This window comes from Protobothrops mucrosquamatus, unplaced genomic scaffold (assembly GCF_001527695.2).
Source record: "Protobothrops mucrosquamatus isolate PMUCROS unplaced genomic scaffold, P.Mucros_1.0 scaffold815, whole genome shotgun sequence".
NCBI classification, from domain to species: Eukaryota; Metazoa; Chordata; class Lepidosauria; order Squamata; family Viperidae; genus Protobothrops; species Protobothrops mucrosquamatus.
This window is the reverse complement of record NW_015387078.1, coordinates 438,796-453,871: the sequence shown is the minus strand read 5'-3', so window position 1 is coordinate 453,871 and position 15,076 is coordinate 438,796. Positions and strand designations below refer to the sequence as shown.

General features: G+C 42.9%; 1 protein-coding gene across 1 annotated transcript in view; it reads right to left on the bottom strand.

The window, feature by feature from the left end:
* QRICH2 (glutamine rich 2) overlaps positions 1-15,076 on the bottom strand; it is a 70,094-nt gene that overhangs the window by 51,132 nt on the left and 3,886 nt on the right. Inside the window, exons 2-8 of the mRNA XM_029284674.1 lie at positions 10,328-10,432; positions 7,865-7,936; positions 6,750-6,851; positions 3,311-4,201; positions 2,401-3,229; positions 1,654-1,899; positions 270-364 (exon numbers count right to left, since the gene is read on the bottom strand). Of these exons, the coding sequence (XP_029140507.1) occupies positions 270-364; positions 1,654-1,899; positions 2,401-3,229; positions 3,311-4,201; positions 6,750-6,851; positions 7,865-7,936; positions 10,328-10,432 (2,340 nt within the window). The remainder of the gene's footprint in view (positions 1-269; positions 365-1,653; positions 1,900-2,400; positions 3,230-3,310; positions 4,202-6,749; positions 6,852-7,864; positions 7,937-10,327; positions 10,433-15,076) is intronic.

The following is a 15,076-nucleotide window of genomic DNA, read 5'->3' as shown; positions in this document are numbered from 1 at the left end:
ATCTGAATTTTGATCACATGATCATGGGGATGCTACAAAGGTTGCAACTGTGAAAAATGGTCATAAGTCACTTTTTCCAGTGCCGTCGTAACTTTGAATGGTCATTAAATGAACTGCTGTAAGTCAAGGACTACCTGTACTTAATAAAGCACTTTAAACAATGAGTCATTCAGCTGCAGCCCATGTTCTAGATAGCCTTCTAAAGCACCATCTCCCTGGAAAATCTGAAAGCAGCCATTCTCACAGCCTGATTCCCCTTTTTCACTCACCACCTCTTTCTCAGATTTGAAGTCTTCTTCCAAGGAACGCATTGCATCAAGTTGTTCTGACAGATTAGGTGGAATGGCAGCAAAGGTCTTATAAACTATCGAGAAACAAGGAGGAAAAAAAGCTATGAATATGGTCAGGTAGATCTTGCAACAAAATAATATATAATCACCCATGCCCTGCCTTGCCCATTCCCCATCTTTTCAAAGTTCTGCTCCTTTCCCCACCTCTGTTCTAAAGTAGTAGCATTCTTCATGACTTGAGAACAGGTTAAATCTTTCTCATCTATGTAGCCCTAGAAATGTAATTTCCTCCCATCCTTGAGAATGGGAATAAGGCTGGCAGTGACCTTAGGTTACTTCAGCGGTGGGCTGGCAACGACACAAAGGCTACGCTGTGAGGCCCCATCTTAGAGAAAATGTTAGTGCAGTGTTCCCACGAAAAGCGGAACGTTGTGGATGAGCTTTTTCTTGGGCTCTTTCCTTTTTATCAATACTATGAGATTCATCCCTTCAAAAGGATCCTGGCCTTTTCTGATTAAAAAATGCTGACCTCACCCCTTCTGCTCCCACAAAATATACGGAATGATGATGAAGAGCGCAATTTTGCTTTTCAAAAATACTTCAGCAATCTCTAGGTCAGTGATGGCGAACCTATGACATGTGTGCCCAAGGTGACATGCCACAACACTTTTGAGGACATACCAGCGTTCACCAACACCCGACAGCTCTCAAAAACATACCCCATTCTTGTGTGATTTGTGGAGGCCATGGGAGAATGGATATGCTCTTGTACAGCCTCCAGAAATTGTCCATGCTCTTGCGCAGCCTCCAGAGCACTCCAAAACTGTGTGCTTTTGTGTGGCTTCTGGAGACCGCAGAAGCCATGGAAGAGAATTGTCCAATGCCGCTTCAAGAATGAAGGCCTTGTGCAACCAGGAGCAACCTCACACAGGCTGCAGGGCCTGTCAGCAGAAAGAGAACAGGTAAGGTAAACAGAGCATGGTAGCTCCCAGGAAGTGCCGTGCTGCAGGGTCAATCATGTCCATTTTGAATGGTGATAGTGGCGCTTGGACTGAAGTCAAGGCCCGGACCTTTGTTTTAGGGCCAGCCTCAGCACTACCACTGAATGCTGCAGTTTGGGATGGCTAGATGGGGGAGGGGAAGATAATTGTTTTTCTTTAATTGTGGGGGAGTAGGAGGGGATGACACGCCAGCAGAGTCAAATTAGGCATTTTCTGAAATTTTGACATGCCAAGCCCAAAGGGTTCGCCATCACTGCACTAGGTTTATTCACATTGTGTTCTTGGGGTATCAGATAAGTTTCGATGAAGGAATTATTATATAACGTGGGGTGAAAGGGGTTACATGCACATGCAGTCCGTACGTGCATCAGTGAGGAAGTCCTGTAGCCTGCGGAGATCAGAATGGCCACACTTGTAGTAGTCCAGCATGGCGATCTGGTCTCTGAGAGTTTGGTAGAGGTCATTCAGCTGGGAAAGGGAGCGCAGGGCATCCAGGGTCTCCGCATAGCGAACTGGAGCCAAATTGGTCGAAGGGGAAGGCGTCTCAGAATACCCCATAGGAGTGGTCGAGGGGAGGAAAGGAGATGATGGGGGTGTAGCTCCAACACCTAGCACAGGTTGCACAGTCAACTGATCTGCTGGAGCAGCAAGTAAGGCAGGATATTGAAATCCAGGTGGAAAGAGCCCGGGCACTCCAGGCTGGCCAGGATATCCAGTTGGGACTCCAGGATAGAATCCAGGGTCACCAGGATATCCGGGTTGTGTCCCAGTTAAAGCTCCAGGGTAGACTGGCTGAACCCCAGGGGCACCAGGATACTCTGCCTCAATCCTAGGAACACCAGGCTGGGTCCCAGGAGCACCAGGTTGAACATCACGAGCACCAGATTGGGCACCAGGAGCACCAGGTTGGGCACCAAGAGCACCTGGTTGGGCCCCTGGAACACCAGGATAAGGAGCTTGAGCCCCAGGTGCCCCAGGATAGACCCCAGATACTTCAGGATAAGATAACTGGACTCCAGGAACTCCAGGCTCGGCCCCAGGAATACCAGGCTGAGCTCCAGGTGCCCCAGGTTGGACCCCTGGACCCCCTATATATGGAGCTTGAGCACCAGGTGCTCCAGGATAGGGCGGTTGGCCTTCAGAAACTCCAGGTTGGACCCCAGGAAAACCAGGCTGGGCTCCAGGATATGGAACTTGGGCCCCAGGAGCCCCAGGTTGGGCCCCTGAAACCTCAGAATATGGGGCCTGAGCTCCAGATGCATCAGGATATGGGGTCTGGGCTCCAGGACTTCCAGACTGGGTCCCAGGTGCTCCAGGATAGGGCACTTGGGCTCCAGGACCTTCAGGCTGGGCCCCAGGTGCTCTGGGATATGGTGCTTGGGCTCCAGGACCTCCAGGCTGGGCCCCAGGTGCACCAGGATAGGGCGCTTGGGCTCCAGGAGCTCCAGGATAGGGCGCTTGAGCTCCAGGATCTCCAGGCTGGGCCCCAGGTACTCCGGGATATAATGCTTGGGCTCCAGAACCTCCAGGCTGAGCCCCAGGTGCCCCAGGATAGGGTGCTTGGGCTCCAGGATCTCCAGGCTGGGCCCCAGGTGCTCCAGGATAGGGCGCTTGGGCTCCAGGACCTCCAGGCTGGGCCCCTGGTGCTCCGGGATATGGTGCTTGGGCTCCAGGACCTCCGGGCTGAGCCCCAGGTGCCCCAGGATATGGCGCTTGGGCTCCAGGACCTCCAGGCTGGGCCCCTGGTGCTCCGGGATATGGTGCTTGGGCTCCAGGACCTCCAGGCTGAGCCTCAGGTGCCCCAGGATATGGTGCCTGGGCTCCAGGACCTCCAGGCTGGGCCCCAGGTGCTCCAGGATATTGTGCTTGGGCTCCAGGACCTCCAGGCTGGGCCCCAGGTGCCCCAGGATAGGGGGCTCCAGGACCTCCAGGCTGGGCCTCTGGAACCCCAGGATATGCAGGTTGAACCCCAGGTATACCAGGATAGGGACCCTGGGACCCAGGATAAGTCCCAGGTGCTCCAGGAAAGGGAGCCTGGGCTGCAGGTGCCCCAGGATAGGTCCCAGGTGCTCCAGGAAAGGGAGCCTGGGCTCCAGGTGCCCCAGGATAGGTCCCAGGTGCTCCAGGAAAGGGAGCCTGGGCTCCAGGTGCCCCAGGATAGGTCCCAGGTGCTCCAGGAAAGGGAGCCTGGGCTCCAGGTGCCCCAGGATAGGTCCCAGGTGCCCCAGGAAAGGGGGCCTGGGCTCCAGGTGCCCCAGGATAGGTCCCAGGTGCTCCAGGAAAGGGGGCCTGGGCTCCAGGTGCCCCAGGATAGGTCCCAGGTGCTCCAGGAAAGGGAGCCTGGGCTCCGGGAGCCCCAGGATAAGTCCCAGGTGCTCCAGGAAAGGGAGCCTGGGCTCCGGGTGCCCCAGGATAAGTCCCAGGTGCTCCAGGAAAGGGAGCCTGGGCTCCGGGAGCCCCAGGATAAGTCCCAGGTGCTCCAGGAAAGGGAGCCTGGGCTCCGGGTGCCCCAGGATAGGTCCCAGGTGCTCCAGGAAAGGGAGCCTGGGCTCCGGGTGCCCCAGGATAAGTCCCAGGTGCTCCAGGAAAGGGAGCCTGGGCTCCGGGTGCCCCAGGATAGGTCCCAGGTGCTCCAGGAAAGGGAGCCTGGGCTCCGGGTGCCCCAGGATAAGTCCCAGGTGCTCCAAACTGAGGTGCAAATGGTCCTGGAACCCCAGCAATGCCTGGCAGTGCTCCAGGGACAGCTGCTCCACTTGGAGCCCCTGGTGCTCCTGCCTGAGCTCCTGGTAATCTAGTTGATGGGCTCTGGCCTCCTTCTGTTCTCTGGGCAGCAGTGCCAGGTTGAGATCCCACAGTTTTGCCTTCTGGTGAGGTTGAATCAGTTGGAGAGTGTTGGACTGGACTTGTCTCCTAAAAGGAAAATGGAAAGGGGATAGATTTAATAACAGGTGAAAGAGAACAAAAATTTGATTACTAAAAACACAACACATGGGGCAAGATTAGTTGTATTTTTTAAAAAATGCAATTTTCTATCCCTGACAAAAATATTATAGCCCGAAGTGATTAAACAATGCTGGTGCATAATTAGAGAATGTGAACAATTTCAGATAGAATTTGGCATGGCTTTTGATCTTTGGTCACAGATGAATAAAACTGATTGAGAGTTCAGACCAAGAAGCAGAGTCCCTGATCAGCCTGGCTTATGGTAGCTCAGTTACTTCACCACAGCCTCACTCATTTTTGCAGAGCTGTTGTGAGAATAAATGGCTACCCTAAACTCCTCAGTGGAAAAGTGGAATAACAATGTGAGAGGATGTCTCTCAAGCAATATATTTTCATGTCTTTAATTTACCCAAAACGAAATGGGATAGTAACAGTCGCACCAATCAGAGAATGTATTGATTTGAACAGGTGACCTTTCCTTTAAACCAGGGGTCTTCAAACTTGGCCCTTTTATGACTTGTGGACTTCAACTCCCAGAATTCCTCAGCAAGGCACGCTGAGTCATAAAAGGGCCAGGTTTGAAGACCCCTGCTTTAAACCATCAACAAAACTTGTTTGAAAAGAAAATTCCATCCCCAATGAAAACCTCTCTAAATGCAAAAGTATCCATTAAAAGTATCCATAAACTTGTATACATCCACAACAGGGGGGTATCTGAAATGGTGACAGAAGGACAAAGTGCATTTATACTCATTCATTATCTATACACTAATGCTCTCTGTATGATAAATAAACAAGTTGTCTTTGAACTCTTCCCTCAAGAAAGCAAACATAATTTCTAGACATAGTAGGATGATTTCTATACAGGAATATAGAAAGGATATACTTTTACAAGAAAAATGAATAGAAAAGGAGAATTAACATGGTATGGTTTAGCGCTATATGGTTAAAATTCAGGTGAATAAACTTGATGATGCCACAGAAAATGTTTGAATTAAAATAAGAGGGGAACAACTAAACCATATTTAGGAAGAAAAACTAAATGAATAGGTATACCTTTTATCTGGTTCAACAGTAGTAATTGCAAGAGGAATCTTGCAATCACTTAAATATCAGCCAGAAGAGTGCTGCCGCCGCCAAAAAAACCAATGCAGTCCTAGGCTGCATTAACAGAGTTACAGAATCAACATTATGTGAAGTGTTAATACCACTTTATAATGTCTTGGTAAGACTATACTTGGACTATTGCATTCAGTTTTGGTTACCATGATATAAAAAAGATATTGAGACTCTAGATCAGGGGTGTCAAACTGCCGGCCCGCGGGCCGAATGCATCATAGCAAAACCGCACCCACCCCATTTCCAGCAATGGGAAAAAAGTTGTGATACATTGTGACATGTCACGTGACGTTGTGAGTTTGACACCCTTGCTCTAGAAAGTGCGCAAAGAAGAGCAACAAAGATGATTAGGGGACTGGGGGGTAAAACATACGAAGAATGGTTACAGGAATTGGGTATGTCTAGTTTAATGAAGAGAAGGACTAGGGGTGACATGATAGCAGTGTTCCAATATCTCAGGGGCTGCCACAAAGAAGAGGGAGTCAAGCTATTTTCCAAAGCACTGAAGGCAGGGCAAGAAGCTATGGATGGAAACTAATCAAGGAGAGAACTGTCTTAGAACTAAGAAGAAATTTCCTGACAGTTAAACAATTAATCAGTAGAAGTTGTGGGTGCTTCAACACGGGAGGTTTTTAAGAAGAGACTGGACAACCATTTGTCTGAAATGTATAGGGTCTCCTGCTTGAGACTGAAGACTGCAGAAAGTACCCCATCTCTTAAAAAGGCAGATAACAACATGTGAAACAAAACAAAGCCAAAAAAAAAACCCCACCAAAAAACCCAGAACAGTTCAGTTCCTACTTTTGATTCAGCCTTGACCTGCAAAAGTACATTTGTTCCTTCAGGTAAATACAAAGAGCAGGTTGAAGAGGTAGGGTTGAATTTTGAGACTGATAGAAATATATTAGAGAATATCTATTTCTAATTATTTAAATGTCAATGTCCAGATTAATCTTATTTTAGAATAAAAATAAAGCAATTTGCTGATAGCACGAGCAAACCATTACGTATTGATATGAGAGGTCTTGGAGAAATAGTGAAGTGCCAGTTGACTGGGAGAGGACAAATGTTCTCCTTAACTTTATATCTCTCTATAAATTTTAGCCATTATACTGTACTTATAAACTGCTGGATGAATGATATGGAAGGTTCCTTCTTTCTTCAAGAATTAAGGAGGAGAGAGAGATTGCACGGTCCATATCCGATAACTCTTTCACATCAGAAAGAGCAATTAAATTTGTAATGTACAAGAAAATAGGTGTCAGTACTAAATAATCAAACTTATTTTGGGATTTTTCTTTCTCCAAATGTGTTACAAGTTGATAATGTATGTTTATCACGACTTATCTTCAGCACAAATCCATTATGGGAACATGACATTCTGAGTCATACTCACAGGAGACGGGCTCTTGCCCTTCACAAGGATATCTTCAAGAACTTCCCACCGTACCATTTCTTCTGGGGATGGGAATTGGTTTAACCTCTTCTCTAAATCTTTCTAGAAAGGAATCAAAACCCAAACATATGAAAATCATCCTTTCTGTCCCATACATTCTGTCCACCATCTTTTTTTCATCATTAAGAATTTGGAAGCCCAGGTAATTACTTTAGATAACAGCATCAAATTAGGAAGCAAATTATCCAGCAATTAGTTGCTCCAGGACTCACTATCCTTTCCCTTCTCGTTTCCTTGTTCCTTTTGGGTTAAGTCTATTTAAGACCATCAGCAGGGATTGTCATCACAGACATCCCTGAAAGCACATATGTCACGATGGCATGACTCAGATATGCAACTTACATACTTTTGTCAACTGTAATCATGAAAACGATGCAAATTACAAAACGTATCGTCTGTACAATGACATCATAGCAAGAGAAAACATGGAGAAGATGATTTGAATGAATGACAGCCTTGCTTAGTTTGGACCTGCCAATGTGCTGAGACTTTGCCCCCCCCCCCAAAAAAAATGACTATGTACCAATTCAGAGAGCTAGACGGTGAACCTGGAGATTACAAATGAGTTGTGGAGTTTCTCATGCCACTAATTTGCAGCAGAAGCCCTGGGGAGGACTGTCAGAGTTCATCTGCATGATCTCTGGCAGCTTTCTATAAAGTGAACCTGATAATGCAAGAGAAAAGTGGGACTGCCCAATTTTGGTGCCAGTAAGAAGCAGAATTCCTTGGCAAATAACAATGCCAAGCTTGCACACTAAAAGAGCTTCAGACCAGATTGAAAGATGTAGTTAACACAGAGCACCTGGGGCAATTGGATAAACTGCTTCAGACACTTTGGATTCTACTACACCAGGGGTAGGCAACCTTGGCTCTTTTATGACTCGTGGACTTCAAGTCCCAGAATTCCTGAGCCAGCCATGCTGGCTCAGGAATTCTGGGATTTGAAATCCACGAGTCATAAAAGAGCCAAGGTTGCCTACCCCTGTACTACACCATCACTACGGGGTGTTTGAGCTGGCAGAAAAATTACTTTTCTGTGGAAGGCAAGAACATACCAAATCGTGATCCAAACTACTCTGATCGCTCAGGCAAGTATTTAAACGATCATCAAGCCCACGAGGATCTAGCTGCAAAATAAAATAAAAGTTTGGGTTACGCTTTTTATTCAAATAACAGATGTGATTATGAATAAGTGCTAAACATGTCATAATGGTAAGTTAAATATTTTGCCTGTTTGCTCACGTAGGGGAAATTCAAACAAACAAACAAACAAAAAGAATGCCTTAGTCAAAGCAAGTGTATTGCTCTGGGGGCCATTTTTTTCTCTTATAAGTCTGAGGGGCAGGGGGAGAGGGAGAGTAAACATCTCCAATCCCAGAGTGCAAAGAAATGAAAACAAGCACCAGGAGATAAATTGGTCTCAAGGAACAGCTCTTGAGTACAGTTCATTTAATATTACTCAAAAATATAAACAACCACCAATATGAATAGCGTCTATGAATATAAACAGTTCCAAGCAGGGTGTTCTTTTTTTTTTTTTGGTAAAATTATAGTGCTTGGGTTTGATAAATTCAATGTTGATAGATATTGAGGGAGTCTTTTAGGCATTGCTCCAATGACTCCAATCACAATTGGCGTAACAACAAATTTCTTTTTCCATAAGCGTTCAACTTTGATCTGCCAGTCCCGGTTTTTGTACATTTTTCCAATTGTTTTTCCTCAATCCTAGCATCAATAGTGCTAGTGGCATCAATAAACCCAGACTTTCTTCTTTTCAATAACTGTTTTATATCAAGCCTGTTATGAAGAAGATGCATGTCTGTTTGGATCGTAAAGTCCCATAAAATTTTAACCTGGTCATTTTCCAAAACCTTCTCCATTTAATGGTCCCCAACATTTTTACTATAACTTCTGGCAAAAGTTTCCAATAAATAATTTACAACCCTGCTTGTAGTCACTTTGTGAAATTTTGCTGCAGCCACTGATCAAACAGTCAATTGTTTCATCCTTTTCAACAGAAAGACAATATTTAGTTGACAAAGTTTAAGCAGCTAAAATAAAGCCTTCAGTTTCTTTTTTTAAATGCTCCTGATCTTAACCATGTGTTTTTTTTTAAATTTGCTTTTTCTTCAGTATCCTTCAAATATTGGCCATGTATTGGCTTGTCCTTCCAATTAACAAATTTGTTTTCAATTTTTTTTTCTATATTCAGCTTTCGTCTTTGTTTTTTTCAAGAGCTTTCCTTCACTGACTTCTTTTAGCAAGGGCTCTTGGCTTTTCTTACAACCAATGACTGCCAAATGTAGTCATTATTATTATTGTGCTTGGTCCCATAGTGAACCAAATAATATTACTATTATTATTATTGTTTGTAGTACTATTAAAGTACTATTTATTAAATTATTTTCATAAAACAAAATATTTGAAGCTCAATGAACAATATGAAATTTCATGAAGGGGTTAATGAATTGAAGAGTTTGGGGGACTCTGACCTACAGTAGTCCCCCACCCCTTGCAGTACTGATAAAATAATCTCTTTTCAATTTTCAGACAAGGTAGAGAAACTCTGATTAATTCTAGTGGGCACTTTCACATCCACACACCCTCACCCTAAATAAACTGTATAGAAACTTGACCAAATCAGGGCTGTTGCAGGAGACAGTTTATATCCCACGCTACTTTTGCCAAAACCTCAATCAAGAGGTTTGATTGTATACCCCACCTTAGTAATTTCTGAAAAAATCACGAACTCAGTGTACAGGTAATCCTCAATTTACAATCACAATTGAGCCCAAAATTTATGTTGCTCAGCAAGACATTAGTTAAGTGAAATTTGCCCCATTTTACAACCTTTCTTGCCAAAATTGTTAGGCGAATCACTGCAGTCGTTAAATTAGTCACGTGGTTGTTAAGTGAATCTGGCTTCCCTACTGACTTTGCTTGTCAGAAGGTTGCAAAAGGGGATCCCGTGAGCCTGGGACGCTGCAACCGTCATAATATGAACCAGTTGCCAAGCTTCCGAATTTTGATCACAGGGATGCTACCATGGTTGTAAGTGTGAAAAGTAGTCATACGTCCCTTTTGTCAATGCTGTTGTAACTTTGAACGGTCACTAAATGAATGGTTATAGGCTAAGGATTATCTGTACTTCTTTGTATGGATCAGCCCCTGTGATTCCAGGCCCACAAAACAAAACAAAGCGTTTGAACTATCGCTCTGCCTTGATTTGTAAACTTCTGTCTCTTGTTGAAAAGTAAAAGACAATTCAACCTACCCTTGATATCTGTATAGGGATTAACCCCACTACATTCCACAGCTCTCCCTTATATATATTTACGTGTGCATGAACGTGTGTTTTCATTTGGAAGTGAGTGCAGGCAGTGCCAAGTCAGACTACCAAACTGGTAAAATCTAGATCCCTGAGGTTTTAAGAAAGAAGAAAACAACCAAGTCTTGAACATATGCAGCCAACTCCCAAAGGTTTGCAGGCCCAACAGAGCAAAATAAAAGCTGCTTACAAAAGCTAAGTGCTCTTTGATTTTCTTTACTTCGTCCTCCAAGTTGCTTGTGGCTGACTTCATGTTGCTTGTCTCATCCACTAAATCTTGTAAGAGGGACATAGCCTACAAAAGGAAGAGAGTGAGAAAGTGAAAAGTGAATTTATTCACTCCTCAAAACAATTGATTAAGGATGATCTCTAGTTTAGCCCTTGCCTTTCTCATATTTCTGAGGTTTGAAACCAAACAAACATACTATAGGAAATCTATGCTTAAATCTCACAAACTAATGTTATTTCAAAGCAGTTGGCTGTACTTAAAGAATGCTTTTCCTCTGCAACAACCCCCCGAGATCCGGACGATTCCGGATCTCCTAACCTTCCGCCGCGCCCTCAAGACATGGCTTTTTCAGCAAGCGGGACTGACCTAGGGTGAATTTTAAATAGGGATAATTTTTAATGATTTTTAATAAGAGACACAGCTACAAATATTTGGTTTTAATTGGCTTTTATTGGGGAAATGTGCTATGTTGTTTTAATATGCTGTGAGCCGCCCTGAGTCCCGTGGGGAGAAGGGCGGCATATAAGTCAATGTATTAAATTAAATTAAATTATTAAATTAAATTAAATTAAATTAAATTAAATTATTAAGTCAGGAAAATGCAGAATTTTATTCTTAAGGAAAAATGAATACTTTCTCAGGAGGAATCTAGGTCTCTGTATTGATCATTCTTTGGAAATTAATGTAAGGCTACTGAAGGGATCAGAAAGTATTCCACCAAATGCTAGTTTAGAAGGAGAGGCCACAGCTTCCCCTCAAGAATCAAAATAATTCTTAACCAAATAAGCGGAGAGAATATTCAGAGCAGCAACATATTTGAATTAACTTTCCTGAGTTCCCTGTCAGCCAAAAGGGAATAAACACAAATAGGATTGGCCCTAGGGGAGAAAAGTATGTTCCAATTTCTAGAACAGGCCATGGAAGGAGAACAAGGAAGCCACTGGCAGTTGAGACCAACAACATTCACTGAAGAAGAACACTTCCATCCAATGGAATCTTCAAATAGCCCCATCACACATTCTTTTTTAAAAAAAAATTTCAGGAAATCTTGAGAAGGAAAAAAAAAGATGTCTTGAGAAATCAATGTAGTTAAAATAAAAAGATTCCACAAAATGTCCATTTAAAAGAAGCATTCCTATTCTATTTTCATATATTTCATAGTATACAGTATATCATCTCCCTGATGATCATCCATGTCTGGCTCTGTCCTTCCTTTATCATCATATCATAGATTTGATGCAACTAACTCTACTTTAAAAAATATGTTAAAAAAAAATCTAACCATGCTTAGATGCTGATTCCAGTCTACCTTTATTTTTTTATCTGTGGTGGAAGAAATTTAGGTACAGGAAGACACACTGCTTCCGAAGAAGAGTTAATGCCCAGAATGCTAGCCAGAAACTCTCAAATCTTAGCCCAATGTTTAGTGGCTGCATTCAGACACTGTGCTTGCTTTAACCTTGCTTTATTAAAGCTCCCATTACTGGCTAATTTACACAGCCATGACCCATGCTTTAAAGCCACAGAGGAAATGTTCATATAACACATCTTAAACCAAACACACAAAATAATTTAATGTGATGTATAAACCCAGCTCCTCCTTCTTCTTTAGCCAAATGGTATCAGGGTCCCAATAGCTGTTTCAGGAGTTTTTGGGTTGCTGCTATTTCTACCATCCTAGCAATGAGAAGAGTAAAGGGGGAAAAAAAGTCCTCATTCTCTTGGAGAGAGATTGGGCAACAATGCCCCTGTGGTGAGGAAGAATAGTTCTAGCATTAATATTACTAATACTAGAACTAGTATTATTGCAATTCTGTAAATAGTTATTAACCTCAATGGAGAGGGGAAAAAAACAATACAGATATTCTTTTCTATTCCAGCAAAAATGGTAACTCTGATGTCTCAAAACATAGCAACTAGGAGAAGGATCCAGTACCAGCAATGGAAAACTCTGGGGTTATTTTAGATTTATTTTATATTTTAGAATAAACAGTAATACTAACAACACAACAGAGTTGGAAGAAACTTTGGAGGTTTTCAACCCCATGCTCAAACAGGAGACCCTATACTATGTTTATATAATATAAATAAATATCACCCTTTTATCTCCCTAAATAGTGTTTCTACATCACCGGAAAAGCAAGATGTTTTGAAGGAAAGTTGGTTGCAACCAGAGCATCACACAGTGCGCTATGGCATAGAGAGAGTACACCAGCCAAAGCAATGGGTTTGCAAGGAGGCTATCTAGTTTTCATTAGCAACTATGTTTCTCAAATGAGCCACCAAGACATGAATTAAAGTTTAGAAACTAATTGTTTCATTAGTGAGCCAGGAAATTAGAAAATAATAAGCCAACATGTCTGGAGGACTAAAGGGAAGGTATTCTACTTTAATCTTCAGTAGAGATAAGCAACCTGTGGTCTATCTAGTTAGATTGCAACTCCTATGACAGTGATGGCGAACCTTTTAGAGACCGAGTGCCCAAACTGCAACCCAAAACTCACTTATGTATCGTCGGGGGCCGGGTGGGCGTGGCCCATTGGGTGGGCGTGGCTCCGGTGATAACGGCAGACTGGGTGGGACTAAAAAGTTCAATCAATCAATTCCAACTTTACAAGATCTTTTTTTTTCCCGCAAGTTGAAATTGACTGATAGAACCTTTTTTTTTTTGCACACAGCCGCCTAAAGTGAAAAAGTTTTATAAAACCCAGCTGAAGGCCTAGCACTGGGGCGACGGTACGCGTGCCCACAGAGAGGGCTCGGAGTGCCGCCTCTGGCACCCGTGCCATAGGTTCGCCACCACTGTCCTATGATGTCTCAGACCAGCCCTGTGGGCTAGATCTAAAAAGATGTTTTTTTTAAAAAAAAAAACACAGATATAGTTACTGATAGCCTATGCTCTTGTCTAAAGGAAATAACCACATCTCTATCTACGTCTAATGGGGAATTGGGAGATCACAAATCTTTTGAGGTTTTTTTCCTCACTTCAGTGCATTTGTTACCTAGGAGTCTGTTAACAATCAAAGCACCAGGCATCTTATTAAGAAATCAAGTGCAGACATGCCTTTCCAGAACTTTGCTTGAAACCACTGGACATAATATTTGCCATTCATTAATTCAATGTTCACACACAGGGAGGTTTTGCACTACTGTGACCACCCAATTTGAACATAGATATAGATACACAGATCTGACTTTTTCTATATCTTTTCCCCACAACATAGAAATTTTCAGTTGTACATCCAAAAGCCTTGTAAAGTGGAAACCAAGGTTCAGCTTGCAAGACTACTCTCTTCTTTGGGAATCAATTTCACTGAATAGAATTAGGATTAAGGATAATGAGGTTGTTCAAGGCGAGTCCTCTCTTAAGTGCCATGTAAGGACTTTAATTTGCTTGTGCAACTACACATCAATTTCTTCTTCTGAACTGCATTAATATTATTAATGCTAATAATTGATATTAGTAAAATAGTAAAAATAGTAAAATTATTGTTGTAGTTAATTAATATTACAGTAGGGCCTTAGGGATATTATACAGAATATTTCTAATGGGAGGGATGATTCTTACGTTCTAGAGTGCAGCAGGAGATGTTTCTGGACATCAGAAGGAAGAACCAACTAAGAACAGTTCCTAATCTGTTTCATTTCCATATTCAGAAGAACTAGAATTTGTACTGCTGGTGGGTCAATCCCCTGCATGTACCATAGGAGGTCAGATAAGAAAACAGAAAACAGCTGTATCTTCAGGAGATAAAAATTAATCAAGGTAGTTCTTGTTTAATGACCACAATGGGACTGGCTACTCAGTCATTAAGAGAATCAGTCAATGAGTGAAACTACAATTGTGCTTATGATCTTACTTCAGCTTTGACTTATAGATCTGCAAAAGTTGTAAACTTACTTTTTCATCACTGCTGCAATTCTGAATGGTCTTTAACTGAGGCAGTTGCTAAATGAGGACTACTGGTAAGGCTGTTTAGGAACACTATGGTTTCTCCAAATTAAAACCACTGCCACGTTCTGCCTAATTGTAGGACCAGTCCAGCAAATCTCTATTGAGACTGTCTCTCACTATCAGTGATATAAAATTCTGGGGTCTCAGCATCAAAAGAAACACGGTACTTTCTAAATAGCAAGAGGGGGAACATCTTCCCCATCCATCCCACCTGGTTCATCAGGGCATGCTGACAGAAGTCTCTAAAACAAATGGAAATTCCCTACAGATGGAATGCTTTGCTACAACTCTGGGAGTGACCTGTTGCATGGCTTCTCTCTGTGGGGAGCCATTCCTGGAATAACTTGCAGCTTGAGGTTAAGCTATTTTTGATTCAGCAGTTCTAATTAAGAAAAAAGATGACTAGGGAGGATTGTGAACAGGCTTTACTGGCATTCTCCCAGGTTTCTACTTGTCAGAGTTATTCTTTAATTTTAATAGATACCTGCCTGCCTGATCTGAATCCCTCAGATTCTCAGTCCTCTGGCAGAACAATCATATTCAGCTGCTAGATAAAAAATTAAGTAGTTATGCAAGAAACAATAAAGTAAACACAATCTGTTTTTCAAAAATATGAATCCATTCATCATGCTTTTTTTCCATGCAATTCATCTTTGAGAAAATGCGTGACCTCAGAATTTTTTTTGTGCCTTCAAGTCAGTGTTCTTTCTTCTATATACAGCCCAGAGTCACATTATCTTAAGTTGGGCAGCCAC